The 17061-nt window shown below is 49.5% G+C and overlaps 1 protein-coding gene across 1 annotated transcript in view; it reads right to left on the reverse strand.

Moving 5' to 3' along the window:
• Nucleotides 1-214: 214 nt before the first annotated feature.
• ATP1A1 (ATPase Na+/K+ transporting subunit alpha 1) overlaps nt 215-17061 on the reverse strand; it is a 30341-nt gene continuing 13494 nt past the window's right edge. Inside the window, exons 5-23 of the mRNA XM_084755609.1 lie at nt 16917-17030; nt 16465-16599; nt 16227-16344; nt 15674-15942; nt 15015-15213; nt 14252-14361; nt 12242-12376; nt 11546-11738; nt 10148-10323; nt 7854-7990; nt 6782-6932; nt 6164-6332; nt 5886-6040; nt 5339-5462; nt 3810-3955; nt 3558-3688; nt 2994-3095; nt 885-976; nt 215-569 (exon numbers count right to left, since the gene is read on the reverse strand). Coding sequence (XP_084611735.1) covers nt 541-569; nt 885-976; nt 2994-3095; nt 3558-3688; nt 3810-3955; nt 5339-5462; nt 5886-6040; nt 6164-6332; nt 6782-6932; nt 7854-7990; nt 10148-10323; nt 11546-11738; nt 12242-12376; nt 14252-14361; nt 15015-15213; nt 15674-15942; nt 16227-16344; nt 16465-16599; nt 16917-17030 — 2685 coding nt within the window. The 3' untranslated portion in view covers nt 215-540. The remainder of the gene's footprint in view (nt 570-884; nt 977-2993; nt 3096-3557; nt 3689-3809; nt 3956-5338; nt 5463-5885; nt 6041-6163; nt 6333-6781; nt 6933-7853; nt 7991-10147; nt 10324-11545; nt 11739-12241; nt 12377-14251; nt 14362-15014; nt 15214-15673; nt 15943-16226; nt 16345-16464; nt 16600-16916; nt 17031-17061) is intronic.

Here is a 17061-nt window from a genome sequence, read left to right on the forward strand (position 1 = left end):
GATGGGGCCGTTTCCTCCTGGTCCCCCGCTGTCAGATGCAGTGTCAGTCACCTTGGGAGCTTATTAAATGACAGCCTCATCAGGGCTGGGCTGCCTTTACTAACAAGCCCCGGGAGATGCTTTGGAGCTGTTGACCTGGGGATCCATACGTGGAAACACACAGCTCAGCACATATAACCTCTGCAGCCAAGAAGTGACAAGGACACGGAGAGAATTCCATTATAATAGCCATCTTTATTTGTAAAAATCCAGATAAAAAACGTAATCTTTCAGTCTTTCCAGGTTTTCCTTTTTTACAAAAACAAAAAGGCACATATAAACCTTCCCCACTGTCCTTCCTGTACAGGGTGTTTTTCAGGCAGCCCTCCCCCCGCCCCCCATTACACTACATGCTTCATTCCAGGACGTCTGGCTCCCCACATGCTTTGGTGCTTTCCTACCAGGGTAGAGTTCCGAGCTCCAAGACTTGAAGTACACAAAGAGGGGGTGGGGGAGGGTGCAGTGTGTGGCGCGGTGCTGCACAGCGTGCAGGGCAGTGGCCTAGTAGTAGGTTTCCTTCTCCACCCAGCCTGAGAGAGAAGAGAGAGACATACCTGAGTGAGACCTCTCTCAGGAACAACCAGGACAGTGACTCCCTAAGGATAATCTGGTGTGTGTGTGTGTGTGTGTGTGTGTGTGTGTACCTCAGGTATACGTGTACCTGAGACCTCGGTTGTAACAAATTAGCTTTCTCCAGGAATACTGTTGTTATTAGGTTTACTATTAGGTTTATGCACTTTGTGAAGTCTCACAAACCATGATCTGTTTCTACCTTACTCCGGTTCCATATGCGGAAGACATGCTGTCAGCTGACACAGGAGGAAGCCCGGACCCCGCTCACTTACCGCCAGGGCGTCGCCTGATGATCAGCTTCCGCACCTCGTCGTACACAAAGATGAGGAGGGAGTAAGGGAAGGCACAGAACCACCATGTGGGTCTGAAAATAGAGTGAGTGCTAGGTCAGACTCGAGCCAACTGACTCACAGGAAGACAGAGAAGGCGCACATCCCCAAAGTGACCAGGAAACCACTGGGCGACTACACTACAGGTTCATTCACAGAATAAAAAAAAATTAAAAACAAAAAAACCACCACCACCCAGAAAACAAAAACAAAAAAACCCCCAAAACCACTAGAAGCAGATTTCCCTCCACTGCTAGGCTGGGAGTCACAGAGCCAGCCCCATTCCACCTGGGAAGCCCTTTCCCCTTGAGCCTGGCTTTCCTAAGCTGACTGCATCTTCTGTTGACAAGCTGGGAGTGGCGGAACACTTTCTTTGTGCCTTTCCTAAAGTGCTTGAGCTCCCAAGTGCATTTGTCTCCGCCTTGGCATTTGCAGACAAAGAACTGCCAGTGTGGGTCGAAGCCAGTTTATTCAGACCCTGAACTTGGTCTCTGACCATGGAATCCAGGAGGACCAGCTGAGCCCTGACAGATGACAAAGGTCTTCAGGGGTGGCCTGGAGAGGCTGCCACACGGTCTCCTGCAGAGAGACAGGCCCTGGGCAGCCTCCTGCAGGCACCAGGCTTCCTTGACTACAGGCTCCTGGGTAAACAAAGGAGGAAGGATGGCCCTGCCAGCTCTGCAGTCCCCGCCCTTCCTATGTGCCCTGAACAACAGCGGGAAGGTGACCTCACCACCTCAGCCGGAGGAGGACAAGCATGGAGCAAATGGAGTAGAAGCTGCCAGGACCAAGGCAGGCCACAAAAGAGCCAAAGCACAGAAAAAATGGCCATGCCCTCCGCAGGACTTCCCACTGGGCTGTCTAAAAAAAAAAAGCCTGTGACCTCTCCTCCTCTCCTTCAAAGCTCAGGCCAATAGAGTCCAACCTGAACACTTGTTAATGCACCTGATGCTCTGTGCAGGGTGTATGGGACTTAATACAAAGACATTGTGACCAAAGCCATCAAGATTATTATCTGGAGAGCAGCAGCAACGCCAGCAAAGAGATGTGCGAGCCCAGGGCCAGGAGGGCAAGACTGCATAGAGACAAGCTCCAAGGACCTCAGTCCCAAAGGGCTGTCAGGGCTGATGGATTGGGAGGGGACGTTCTTACCAAAGACATAGGCAGAAGGGGTTAACAGTGAACTGACCTCCCCTGGCCTTGGACTGGCTGTGAAACACAGCCCGGACGCCAGCCCCACCTTGCACCATAGACTATGTCTATACACATTTGCTGAGGCCAAAGACTTTGGATTCAAAGATGAGATCAGTGGAGGGAAGTGTTGGCAAGAGGCCAGTGCGAGAGATGGTCCAGATGAGCCTGAGCAATGACAGGGGTGGGTGGAATTCAAGAGAGCGATGCTCTCAATGGCTCTTGTGTTGGAAGAGCGCCATGTTCCGTAGCTCGACATGTTTAATCAAGTTGTAGCTGCTCAGCCTTAACCAGTTACCGGGCAGCAGCGAATATATGTGGAAGTTTCCACCAGCTGCCAGGCTGTGTGTAAATCCTGGGGCCTAAGAGAAGAGCAAAGTCACTCCCCTGATTTAAGGCTGGGCTGCGCCTGAACACAGAGCAACACAGGAATCTACTTTCTAAACTGCTCAGCTCCACTCAAAGGAACCTGGGATCCTCTCCAGACTCCTTTGGGAGTCTCCAGAAAGGTGGAGAGGTGACTAGGGCAAGCAAACAGGACTCAGGTCCAGGCCTCCTAGGTGGCTCTGAGGACAGCTGGACTGTGACAGTGGAGGACCTGGGGGCTCGACAGTCTGCTGTTGAGTAATTTCAAGGAAGTAGAGCCTGTGGCCTGTGCAGCCTCACCTTGGGCCAAATCCTCCGCCCTGGCAGGTCTCAATTTGCCGGTCTGGTTTACTGGCAGGTTTCCTGCCCTCCAGTGCGGAGGAACTTGTACACACACCACCCAGAGGCAGGCAAGAACAGACACTCACGCGGCACGAGGGGAAAAGTCACACAAACTATGTCCACACCGCTTGGAATGCAAGAGGCCCAACTTACTTGAGGGGATACATCCTGAGGGCGGCACCCATGCCAGGGCAGTAGGACAGGAAAGCAGCAAGGGCCGTCTCTTCAAAGAGGCCAAATATTAAGATCTTGTTCCTAAAATGTTAAGGGAGACGAAAGTTTACCAGCTGCAAATGCAGATTTCTCTCCTAACGCCGCGTGTTAGGCGACTGGGTGAGTCGTCAGTAAGATCTGAAAGGCAGGGCGGGCAGGGCGGGCAGGGCGGTGCATTCTCTTCTGCGGGTGTGGACGGCATTTTGACATTGCGACACCTGCTTGAGGGCTGCAGGTGGTGGGGGAGGACTGGGAGAAAACAAACAAACTAACTAAAAAAAATCCAACTCCCACCCCAACCCCGAATCCTTATAAGCTTAAAACTTTTGTGTTGGGCTTTCTTCACAGTTCTGGATTTAATGCAGCTTGTAGGTACAGGCTGGACACAGCTGGTGGAGATTTTCCAGGAACTTGGTCATGGGTGTTAGATGCTGAATCTATTCTGAAGGCTTGTGTAAAACAAAACAAACAAAAAAAAAAATTACCAGACCCTTCACAACTTACTTCATCCCCTGCTGGAAGACCGAATTCCTTCTGGTCTTGCAGATGACCAAGTCGGCCCACTGCACCACCACAATACTGACGAAGAAGGCTGTATGGCAGGTGAACTCCACGATCTTCCTCTGTTCGTAGGTCTGAAAGGCGAGGCAGGCACCTGAGCTCGGCTCGCACCTCCCCGCTGTGGCTGGGGCAGCGCTGCTGCTGGCCCTCCGTGCTGGAGCTCTGGCTGCCACGCCAGCAAACACTGCTACTTACCCACTGCTGCCCGTAGCTGTCCTCTACGTCGTTGATCCAGCGGTCGTCCCAGGTCTCTCGGATGCCCAGCAGGTGAAAGGGCAGGAAGCCGTTCTCAGCCAGAATCACAAAGTAAGTGAAGAAGCCCCCCAGGGCCTGGATCATACCTAGGTTGGAAAAAAAACCACCTGAGTGCTGGACCTCACCCAAGACCCCCTCTCCACTGCTCATCCCATCAGCCCCGAAGGACTCCAGGACAGAAATGGGGTGGATTTCCTGGGTCATCAACTGATGAAGGCACAAGAAGATGTGTCAGCCACTGTACCTTGTGGGCTTGAAGGGAGGGGTATGGGACGCACTGGGCTCAGGGCCCCTCTGCTCCTTGAGAGCTGTTAAGACCCAGAGGCCTTCCTTTTAAAACACTGACTTCTCTCTCTCTCCATCAGCTGCTTCCAACAGGAAATCAGCTTTCCTACTATTTAATCTAAAAAAAAAATATTATTTCTTTCCTACGTCAAGACTTCCATACACTACCACTTTGCTAGCCAGTGATAAACCCTATGACCACCCCCTCTCCCCTGTCATCCGATCCAGCCAGGACACCCCAGGTTCCCCAGGACAGTGTCATCTTTCTCTCAAAACTTGGTCTTCCTCAAAGGTGTGGGGCATGCTCAGTCAACTGCCCTGCTGCCAGGGGTTGAAACAGACACTGGTCATAGTTTCTATATGATGCTAAGCCACGCCCCCTCTCCCAAGTGTTCACAGCCCTAACTGCTATCCAGATCAAGTCTCATGATGGCCCTCACCAGGTTCTCTTGAAAGAGAAAGGCAAAAGGCATTAAAAATTAGGGCATTTGGATTTCCTATCTCCTAAATCTGCTGTTGGCCCATCACTCTGCAGCAGAAGCCAGTGGGGGTGGGGGTGGGGGTGGGGGTGGGGGTGGGAACACTATCATCGAGAGGATCCACTGAGCAAACTGTCAAACTGATAGTTTTGGTGTCTTTTGTTGTTGTTTTGTTTTGAGACAGGGTTTCTCTGTGTAGCCTTGGCTGGCTGGACTGGCCTTGTAGACCAGGCTGACCTTGAACTCACAGAGATCCACCTGCCTCTGCCTCCCCGAGTGCTGGAATTAAAGGCGCGCGCCACCATGCCTGGCTCTGAAAGGGTTCTTGATGTCAAACTCTCCACACAGTGAGACAGAGGGATATTACCCCACCCTACGCCCAAGCCCAGGGAAAGCTGCCAGAGCGGACAAGTGCAGACTCAGTCACCTGATATTCCCCGGGGCTCTGCAAGGAAGGGTACCCTCAATGCTTAAAGAACTACAGTTTTCAGAAAAGCCGCCAGCCAGGTAGCTGAGGACTCTCTGGTCTGGTCCCTATCTCCCTGGTCACATATTCAGAATTGAACCCAGAGCCTTATTCTATGGCTGAGTTGTCTCCCCATCTGTCAGTCTCCAGTCTGAACCCTGCCACAGCTTATCCCGGACAGAACATCTCCCTGTCACAGGCCCTTCCTAGCACCTGCTCCACACAGGGACAAGGCTCACCGATCTGTCCATAGGCCATGCTGATCAGCCGTTCATTCACAAGTTTATCAGTTTTGGGGTTTCTGGGCTGTCTCTTCATGATGTCGCTCTCAGCCTGCTCATAGGCCAGGGAAATGGCGGGGACCTACGGGAAGGGAGAAAGGACAAAAGTGGGCACTGTCAACCTTTTATTTATAAAACGCTTGCTCCCTCTTAGAAAATATTTATTTTTATATGTGAGTGTATGCTGACTGAGAGGCCTGGCAGACTCTCTTAACCACTGAGCCATCTCTCTAGTCCTTTGCCCTCTCTTTTTCTGAATGTATTTCTTTTTTGGTACAGGGAAAATATTAAGGAATCCAATTTTTTTTTTTTAAAGTAAAATTACACAAATCGCCCCTGTGACAGCTGACTCTGAGCCAATGATGCTGAGGCTGGAAAGAACCCTGGGTATTCACCGAGAATGTCTTTTCATACACCAGCCTCACAGGTCCCGGGAACCCTGAGACCTGGTAGCAGTATATGGCGATGTGTTACCACTACTTGTACAGCCATGACACTCACGTACCATGTCAGTGCCCAAGTCAATGCAGAGGATGGTCACGGTCCCCAGGGGCAGTGGAATGTTTGCAATAATAAATATCAGGAAGGGGGTGATTTCCGGAATGTTACTGGTTAGGGTGTAAGCAATGGATTTCTTCAAGTTATCAAAGATCAGACGACCTAGGAAAGGAAGACGTTTTTAACTGTACGGCTTGAAGAGACAGGCAGACGAGAAACTGAGCACAGGCGCGCTAACTGCCCATTGGGGCGAGCTGTGCGTGAGCCTCTTAGACGTCCCCTCACCTTCCTCTACTCCAGTCACAATGGAGGCAAAGTTGTCGTCCAGAAGAATCATGTCAGCAGCTTGCTTGGACACATCCGAGCCAACAATCCCCATGGCAACCCCAATATCTGCCTTCTTCAAAGCTGGAGAGTCATTGACACCATCACCCGTGACGGCCACGATGGCACCCTGCCCAGAGAGGGAGGAGATGGGTGGGTTTCTTTACAGGGATGGGATGAGGGGAGAGACCACTCAGCGGATTATGGATGCCCTTCTCTCCCGCTGAGGCGGCGCGGAGCCTCGGCAGAGTGCTCACTTGGGCCCCACCCACAAGGACAACAGGGAGAAAAGACAGCAAGCATATTCTCCTCAGTTAACCACGGCTACTCAACGGAATGACCTTGGTGAGTGACGCTGTGGCCAGCCCTGTCCCTGCAGGCACAGCAATAGTTAAATATTAGGGGAGAGTCTCGTGGCCACCTCCACTTCTACTGCAGACACACACTAGGATCCAGCCCACTGAGGCTGAGCTCTGGGCTACAGCGTGGCTGAGTCCCTCCTCCTGCCACACAGACACATAGAACCGCTTTCACTGGACCCTGGAGCCCGAGGCCCCGAGGCCCTTGCAGCTCACTGACCTGCCTCTGGCAGCCCTCCACGATGATGAGCTTCTGCTGAGGAGAGGTCCTGGCAAACACAATCTCCGTGTGGTGCCGCAAAATGTCATCCAACTCCTCAGAGGTCATGTCCTTCAAGTCACTGCCGTGCACCACACAGGCCTTGGCATCTCTACAGTCAGGACCAGGAAAGTAACAAAAGTCACCCAACCACTCACCAGTACTCCAGAAACAGAACCGAGACCCAAGTGGCTTCCTTCCCCATCCCTTAAGAGCTGGTCCCCGGTTCGGTATTTAATAGACTGTCACACAGATCACGCCATTCAGTCACCTGTGGAAGGGCTGCCTGCTACCTTCCTCTCCCTAACTCTACCAGACAGACTGAAATAACAGGGGCACATTTTAAAATGGCGGAGCTGAGAAAAAAACCCATTCCTAAACCCAAACTAGGGGTGAGAAAGCCCTAGGCCACACAGAATGAAGACAAGTCTAACTTGTCTCCATTATTTGCTTTTTTAATTGGTGTGCGCGTGTGTATACATGTATACATGTGCCTGTGTGTGCAGGAACGCATGCCAGGACACACATGTGGAGGTCAGAGGACAACTTCGTGGAGCTGCTTCTCTGCTTCTACCTTCAGCTGTGTTCTCTGACCTCCAGCCAGGTCACGAGGCTGGCATGGCAAGCACCTCCACGGCCTGAGCCGCTCTGCTGGCCTTCTGGTACCCACGTTCCCTTTAATGCTCCTTCCCCTCTTTGCTGCCAGAATTATCGGAACTATTGCTCTTTCCCATCTAGTTTCTCAGTGTGGACATAGAAACGGACTAGACACTAACAGCGCCGTGGCTGGTTCAGACCATTTATCTGACTTCTCCAGGTCTAGGCACCCTGAGCACCTCTGCGCCCCTACTTCCAAGTTCTGCAGGTGGGATTCCCGCCCGGCCAATGCCATCTTTACAACAAGCTCTCAGAACAGCAAGCACCATGTGGGTCAGCGTGACTTTCTCCCTGTGAACAACAAGGTCAATTTCTGGCCAAGAAACAAACTTGGTCCAGAGCCAAGAAGAGACGACACGTAAGCTCTCTGCCGTACCTGGGGTTCACCTGGTTCACTGGAATGTTGAGGCGGGCGGCAATGTCTTCCACAGTCTCGTTGCCCTCGGAGATGATGCCCACACCCTTGGCAATGGCTTTGGCTGTGATTGGATGGTCTCCTGTGACCATGATGACCTGAAACAGGAAATTGATGATATACATCAGTTCACCAAAAATATAGATGTGTTTACAGACGGGAACCACAGCACACCACCACCATTTTATGATACCACGTGATCACATCATACTGCAGATATTGTATCTCCTTTTACAAGAACATAAAAGTCAAATTTTACTAAAACCACCAAAAAAAGGGAAGAAAATCCTGCCGGGTGAGGTGGTGCACACCTTTTTAATCCCAGCACTCAGGAAGCAGAGGCAGGTGGATCGCTGTGAGTTTGAGGCCAGCCTGGTGTACATAGTGAGTCTAGGACAGCCAAGATAACATGGAGAAACCCTGTCTTGAAAAACCAAACCCATCCCCAACCCCAACTCAACATCCCAACCCCCCAAAAAAACCCAAACCCCCCCCCAAAAGAAAATCCAATCCTGGCAGAACTACAGCAGTGGTATACTCCTGGTTAGTACTGCCATGTGCTCTCAATTACAAAAGAGAAAGTTACAGATGTTATTTTAATTGTGTGTACGTATGAGTTTGTATCAAGGGGTGGGGAATAGTCTACCAAGTACAGGAGTCCTTGGAAGCCAGAGGCGTCAGATCCCCAGGAGCCTGTGAGCTCCACGACATGGGTGCTAGGAACCAAACTCAGGCCCTTCGCAAGAGCAGGTGTCTTAGCCACCAAGCCATGTCCCCAGCTTTTTTTTTTTTTTTAGTACTTAGGAAAATATCCTTTTAAAAGAAACAAAGTACTGAAAAGATAATTTCTATCAAATTTCTCTGTAAAAGGAACTTGTATTCCTCTGCTTACTGCCTCCTGACCTAGGCCTAGTCCTGGAAGCTTCTAGCCTCCATACGGTCTAACCTAGGCCTAGAGTGATTTCAGCCTCTGAGACTCACTGTTTCCTAAGCCCACCCTTTCTTGTTCTCTCTGAGCTCTGGGTTGGCTGGTTCAACTCAGCTGTTCTGGCTCAAACTCCTTTCCCAGCTGACTTACTCAACCTAGCTTCTCTCTTGGCTCCGGAATTGCTCTGCTTGGTCTCTAACTCCAGCAACCTGCTCTAATCTTCTGGCTCCTTCTGTCTTCAAACGCTCGTGTCTAACTTGTTCTCTCATTGAACCCCTTTCTGTGAAGCTTTCCTAGTAAAACTGCCCCCTCCCTCGCATTCTCTGTGTTGCTCCCTTAACTGGCCTCCCCTTTTTCTCTCTTCTAGTGAGAGTTGGGCATATCTTATTCTATCAAATCTTCTCTGATTTGCCGCTTTTATTTTGCCACTCAAACATCACTTTCAAACATGGGTGCTTCCTTCTACACACTAACTTTACCTTCATTGTCTGGGGTTAAAGGCGTGCACCACCATGCCTGGACCTAAGCTTTTCTTTATCTTTGTTTTCTTTGCTCTATACCAGGCTGGCCTTGAACTCAGAGCTGCTTGCCTCTGTCTGCGGGATTAAAGGTATGTTTGTATTACAGCCAGATCACACAAACCTAAAAGGTCTTTGGATGTGATCTCTTACCAGAGCAGCCGTGTTCTGAATTCAAATCCCTCTATATTTCTCCATCAAGTATTTTCATAAGCATGAAAAGAGTGAAAATGGCAGAGTAAACACACCACGATGTTGAGCTCTCAGAAAAGGTAGTCAGAGAACAAGTCACTGAAAACACTGGGGATGTGCCATTCACTCACTGCATTTTAAAAGCTTAAACCCCAAGTGTTTTGTCCTTTTCTTTTACTTGTGTTTCTCTTATCAAAAAGTAAGGTGCTTCTCACCTCCAATTTTGCATATACCCTTTTGTTTTGTTTTTAGTTTTTAATAGTTTATTTTTATTTTATGTGCATTGGTGGCTTATCTGCATGTATTTCTGCATGAGGGTGTCAGATCCTGGGACTTACAGACGGTTGTGAGCTGCCACGTGGATGCTGGGAATTAAACTCAGGTCCCTCTGGACGAGCAGCCAGCGCTCTTAGCCGCTGAGCCACCTCTCCAGCCCCTACACATCTCCTCACCTAACATTTTAATAGTATCCGATCCTTAAGGGCTGCACCTAAGGCTTTGGAAATGAGACACTAATGGACACCCCGAGAGAGAAAGTAGCTGCCTGCACCCGGGGCAGTGTTTTCAGACCGGGAGCCACGGCTCTGTGACAGAGCCGACGAGACCCGTGGGCCTACCTTAATGCCAGCACTTCGGCATTTGCCCACAGCATCCGGGACAGCAGCTCGAGGAGGGTCAATCATGGAGATGAGACCCACAAAGCAGAGGTTATCCACAGGGAAATTGACGTCATCAGTGTCGAACTGGAAGCCTTCAGGAAACTGTTCATCAGGCAGAAGGAGGTGGCAGAAACCTACACAGGGGGCAGGGCACCTGTTAGGGTCCCCAGGGCTACAGGCAGTAAGGGGCAACCGCAGCTCTTCAGCCCTCATGACTATCTTGGGCTGGATGTTTGATGTGGAGGTGTCACGTTTAGGAATAATAGTCCGTTTAGGAATAATAGTCCGTGAAAGAACAAAAATGGCGGAAGGACAGAATCCACCAGAAGGAAATATCAAGGGACAGGAATATTCAATGTGGGGAACACTGGACTGACAACACTAGTGTTTAGTACCAGACCATTAGGCTGCCCAGCGTCTATGACTTAGGTCTAGCTACCTTATCTGGAAGACAGAGGCCATCTCTTCCTATTTAGTCATATATTACTGAGCACCAATGTGGGCATTCACAGGAGCAACTTTGAAGATGAGCTTGGAACAGACATCCTGCTGTGACTGTACCATATGGTTGTATCACTTTAAAACATAAGGCATCCCTGACTTTGACTTCCGTACAATGGTCTGTTCAGAGGGACAGAAGATGTTCTGCAGGCTCAGGAAGGGTGGAGCCTTCTTATTTGGGTCTGGGGAAAAGTGTAAAAGCAGAACGACCACCTAGAGAGCCAAGTGCCCTTTCAGTTGGGCAGGCACGTGGGAGAAATGCAAACGGCCTTGTAGGGAGAACTAGACCAGGCAGTTGGTTCTCAACTACCCCATCGGGAAGAATCAAATAATGGATCTGTATCTATCAATACATAAAATATTATAAGTGCCACTTGCCCGAATACACTAAGCAGCAGGCAAAATAAAGTTCCGAGCTTTAGCTGCTGCTGGGCTATAACAGACAGGCAGCATCCCGGCTGATGGTTTGATGCTGGTGTCAACGGTCACTTCCCATGGACCACGCACAGGCATCCCAGGTATTACTTAGGCAGACCAAAACCTGATAGATTTTGACTAAGCTTACAGACCACGGCTGTAACAATGAAGTTAGATTAAAAAAAAAAAAAAAAGCCCCCATCCGCACCCCTTGCCACACAGAACCGGACCATCACTAGGCCACAGGTCTAAGTCAAGACTGTTTTCCATTAAAACTTATATCCGCCACTTACTGCTTTAAATAACATCAGGCATATAAAATAAGCAGGATGGCTCTAGAAAGAATGGGAGAAATGTTCAGAGGAAACAGAAATAAGTAACTGCTGTGGCTGTCCATAGCAGGCTGTGCTCAGGAGCCGCGGGCAGTCACCTGCATACCTAGCACACGCTCTCCAAGGCCTCCCAGCTCCAGGTAGGCATTTTGAAAGGCGTCTTTCAGCTCTTCGTCCAGTGGCTGCTCCTTGCCGTGGAGGAGGATGGAGCTGCATCGGTCCAGGATCCTTTCTGGGGCACCCTTCATCACTAGCAGGTGTTTAGGCTCAGATGAGTTTGGGTTCTTGTGAATGGACAGCTGTGAAGATTATTCAGGAGGAAACATTAATGGCTTCATGTGGCAGCTGGGTAGGGTGGGGGGAACAGGGAGGGAGGGGGAAAGCAGGCTTTCCTGACAAGTTAGCATTTACTTTGAAACAATCTAAGATCTTCTGTCTGAACCCCTAAATGTCTCATGATACATATTGAACACAACAGAAGGAAACAGAGTACTTGCTGTATGTCTAAGTTTGTGTGTGAGCCCACATCTTATATGGATGCTCTCATATACAATGCTGAACTCTTTAAGACCCAAGAGGCTGGCTAATGCTGCGTACACACATTCTCCCTCCTCTTTTGGCCCCCAACTCCAAGGTCCACAACAACATTCTGAGAGGTTTCATTTCTACTGACATTCAAATAAAAAGAAGATTTCCAACTTTAAAGTCGGACCTTGCAGAACTTGAGTAGAGACTGCCTTTCCTCCAGCTCACGGCCCCAGCCTCCCCCCTTGCCCTGTGTGAGCATCCCTGATCTGCACACCTGGTACTTGTTGGTGGAGTTGAAGGGAATCTCCACTATCTTGGTGTATTTCTCCCTCATCTCCATCACGGAGCCACAGCAGACCTCGATACACTTTAAGAGCGCCGACTCAGAGGCATCTCCTGCAACTGCCCGCTGGGAAGAGAGACATTGCCTGTTAATGACCTGGAAAGGCTGATTCACATGGCATCACTGGGAAATAGAAAACTCTGGACATACTCCAATCTTGTCAGCGGCAGAGAAAACAGGTGAGAAGTGACCCAGACCAGGCAGTTCAGAGTGCTTCAGGCTCCAGTCTTGGCTCGTTCCCCACCCACTCAGCTTCAAGTGAAAGCGCGCGTCACCAATACACCCTTAAACCTACTGCAGTGTATTTTCAGCTTCTCTTGGCCTGCTAAAAAGCCTCACACTCAACACTACTCACAACTGGACTCTGGTTATAAGTCCGGGAAAGCAACGACAACCATAACAGAAAACAAAAAACAAAACCAAAACAAAGCCCAAAGAAAACATTGTTAGTATCACTCATTGGCTTAGACTTTAAAGGAACACAGCTCAGGGTTCAGAGCCAGGCACAATATGGGTCAAGGGCAAAGCAAAAGGACTCCAGGCTTTACCCCTAAGTCAGTTGTGCAGGATCACCTGGGCCTGAAGTCTGAGCTGGAAGCTACTGCCAACTCTGGCAGCAGCACAACCAGCTGCATTTTAGCCACTGTCTTCACTTTGTGGATACTCACCTTCCCCCCTGCCCCCATGATCTACTTACTTGCGTGGTCACGCAACTATTTTGACCTATTGAGCCTTTTGCCTATAAACAATTTCTATACAGGTGAACATATCAGACCTCTGACACACAAGCCTAGACATGCAGGTGAGCAAATGAATGCTCACAAGGCCAACAACCCTATGTGGGAAGGCTGGTGGTGCTGATTATTAGAAAAGAGATAGGAGAAAAAAAAAAAGAAAGAAAGAAAGAAAGAAAGAAAAGCCAATTATTGACGCAGAATAAAATTACTTTCAGAAACCTCATTAGGAAGAGGTAGTAATGCTATTATTGACACAGCTCAGCTACCCAAATACTTCAAATATCTCTTGATAATCTTCTGGTCTGTTTGTTTATTTATTTATTTATTTTTAAGTCAAGAAAAATAGAAAATGCCCACTCTGAAGTAAGGTAAAACATCAAGCAGCCATCTTCAGTGTGACTCCCAAGATAAAGAATATCACTCCTAAACCAACTCCAAGCAAACTGCCTTCCAAAAACCGAACAAAGTGTGGCCTCACACGACAAGCCACCTCAGTTATGTCCCAGCTGTACTTGCTTTGGAGACTGGGCTAATCTAGACAACTCTCACAGGCCAGCAGCTTCCCAAAAGACAGATGGAGCTCGGGGAGCCTCACACAGCTCCTTGCCATCTGTAACTCACGGTCCTTGTGGGATTGCATTGTCACTTGAGCAACACAGTAAAATCCCAGCCATTTCAAACTGCCTGAGTATTCCAGGAGGCTGGGACCCTGCCTTGATCTTATCTTTGCATCATTAGTAAGCAAGCTAAGCACAAGGGAGATAAGGGAAACAGCTAAGCTATTTTAAAAGCATAAACGGCTTAAGGATTTACTGGAGTCTAGTGTATCCGAACATGCACACACGGTTCGAATCAGTGAGGCAGTCTTCCTGCCCCCTTGGCTAGGAGCTATCCCAGGGACAGAGGAAAACGGGTCTACTTAGGCTTGTCACCAACAAAGACTTTCTCAGGTCAGATTTTTACTTTATGCTCCCTGTTTCCCTAGCCGCTATGGATTGCACTTTGGAATTGCAGGTAACACAATCTTTGCTAACAGGGCAAAGATTCCCACAGAATATTCTAAGAATTCTGCAATAAAGTTGTAAAGGCAAGGTGCTGTTTTGGGGAAAAAAAAAATGGTGGCAGCTCTTACGTTCTGACCACATCCTGACAGCCCACCTTACTCCAAACAACCAAATAGGCACCAGAACTTCTGGGGGCATACCTTAAGAATAGGCAGGTTTTCTTGGTTAGCCTGAAACACTGCCCTGTTACAGAGACCAGCAATTCTGGACAGCGCGAACCAGGTAGCCGACGTCTTGTCAAAGGAGACACCTGATGGAAGCAAGAAAACATGACCGGAAAATGATGTGTTGACTTTTTAAAAAATCAATTGTTTAAAAAATCAAACGTGTGTGTGTGTGTGTGTGTGTGTGTCTATGTGTGTTCTCTATGTGTGCCACACGCATGCAGGTACTCAGAGAGGCAAGAAGGCATCAATCCCCAGTAAGTGGAGTTACAGGCAGGTATGAGCTGCCTGGAAGCAAACCCAGCAAGCACTCTTAACTGCTGAACCATCTCTCCAGCCCCAAGATTTGTTAACTGTGACTGCTGTGCCATGCTATCGCTTCTATTAAAGCCCCACAAAACCCTGAAATGACACATCCCACTTCTTTAACTAAAGACATTCCCTTGTGTGGTTCTCAATCAAGGGCAAATTAATTATTATATACATACATTCTCCAGCCAACAATAATCATTAAACCAAAACCCAAAACACTGTCATGAGCTAAAAAAAAAAAAAGCAAGCAAGTGGGGCTGGCAAGATGGCCCAGGGTAAAGAACCTACATGGTAGGAGAAAACAGACTCCTGCAAGCTGTCCTCCGATCTCCACGTGTGTGCAACTGCACCTCTGCACCCACCCAGGCACGGAACAGAAACGGCAAGGTAAGCAGGAGCTGCAGTGTGAGGCGGGTCCCCGTCTTACCACTCTGATTCTCTGTGGTGTCAGCTTCATGGATTTGATTGTCAAACCACATGTGGGCCACTGTCATCCGGTTCTGAGTCAGAGTTCCAGTTTTGTCTGAGCAGATGGTGGATGTGGACCCCAGGGTCTCCACAGCTTCCAGGTTCTTCACCAGGCAGTTCTTCCTCGCCATGCGCTTGGCAGTGAGCGTCAGACACACCTACAGCCGGGGCAGGCCAGAAAAGGACGACACTCACCCAGGCTGCAGGAGGACACAAACTCCACCACGTTTGAATACACAAGAAACCTGTTTAAAATTCGATTTCTCCAACCTTCCCTCCAAGTCATGATTTCATGATTCCTCCCACGTCCAATAAACAATGCACTAACAAATAAAAGAATTTATCAAGTCTATCCTCCATAGTGACCTCCAAGTTACTATTTTCCTCCATGGCCCTGAGCTATATTATAGGATACATTTTAGGGCTTCTGACAAAGCTATGGTAATATTTTCTCCGTCAATGTTTACCATGTGATGTGGTACCAGAGACTGCACAGACATCAAAACAGAACGTAAACAGAAAAGTTGGCAGCTCTTTCTAAGAGGCTCAGGGCTGAGCCCCGCACCCACGCAAGCTGATCTGAGCGAAGGCGACAGCTGCTGTCCCCAGGCCTCTCACCGTGACAGTGGCCAGCAAACCTTCTGGCACGTTGGCTACGATGATACCGATGAGGAAGATGACAGCTTCGAGCCAGGTGTACTCAAGGATCAGGGAGAGGATGAAGAAAGACACCCCCAGGAACACGGCCACGCCCGTGATGAGGTGGATGAAGTGTTCGATCTCTTCAGCGATGGGCGTCTGGCCCCCTTCCAGCCCAGAAGCAAGGGTGGCGATTCTGCCCATCACCGTGCGGTCACCCGTGTACACAACGATGCCACGTGCGGTTCCTTGAGAAACCGGAAGTGGGAATTGTGTCAGCCGGATGCTAGAGAGTGTGCTTGGTTTCACAGAGAGACAGACCGCACACATGGAAACTTCTGTCCTTTACTTAAAAAGGACTGGCTCTCTGGGTAACTTGCCATCCGCTTTGAAGCAAAGTCTGGGGAGGGGATTGCTATACAGGGCCAGGAGATCAGAAGCCGCACTGGCCTGCTGGTATCAGCACAGAGCCAATGAACTGAGGAATTCCCCCTGCCACCTCCCTCCCTCTGCCTGTCTCCCTCCCTCCTACCTTCAACACAGTTGGTGGAGAAGAAGGCGATGTTCCTTGTCTCCAAGGGGTTCTCGTTTGTGAAATCCGGGGACCGAGTCTGGGGTTCTGATTCCCCAGTGAGCGAGGAGTTATCCACCTGTATTCGAGGAAAATGAGCCCGAGGTGACTCTCCCAGTCTCACCATGGGCTACTGTGGCCCACAGCTCACCCCATGGACGAACAGAGCTGCCCAGGAGAGGAGCCCTGGCTAACCTACCTTGCAGCCATTTGCAGATATGATTCTGAGGTCAGCAGGGATTCGGTCCCCACCCTTCACCTCCACCAGATCCCCGACTACGACGTCCTCTGCATTGATGCTCATCTTCTCGCCATTTCGAATCACAAGGGCTTGCTTTAAAAAAGGAAAACGGTCGACACCATTACAAGGATGCCAACAAAGCAAGGGTAAAGTCCAAAATAAAACAACCAAATTATGAGTGTGCTTATCCCAAGTTACCTAAGACTATAGCAAAGGCACCACCTGTCTTCACACAAAGCACAGCAGCCTGCCCAGCAGTTACCCCAGGGCTATCTATTCCCACGGGACAGCGTCCTTGCCCTCAGAGTCTGCATAGATGACAGCACTTAATGCTCAGAATATCTTAGCCTCACGATTTATATTCTGGGAGCTGTCAGTCTCTCAAAAGGGAAGGACAGAGCATCAGGTACCTGAGGAACCATGTTTTTGAAGGATTCCATGATCTTGGAACTTTTAGCTTCTTGATAATAGGAGAAACAGCCAGTTATGATGACGACAGCAGAGAGCACCACACCGAGGTACAGCTAGAAGGGAACAGGCGAATCAGGCCCCTTG

The sequence above is a fragment of the Acomys minous genome, assembly GCF_964271855.1.
Source record: "Acomys minous genome assembly, chromosome: 14".
In the NCBI taxonomy this organism is placed as follows: Eukaryota; Metazoa; Chordata; class Mammalia; order Rodentia; family Muridae; genus Acomys; species Acomys minous.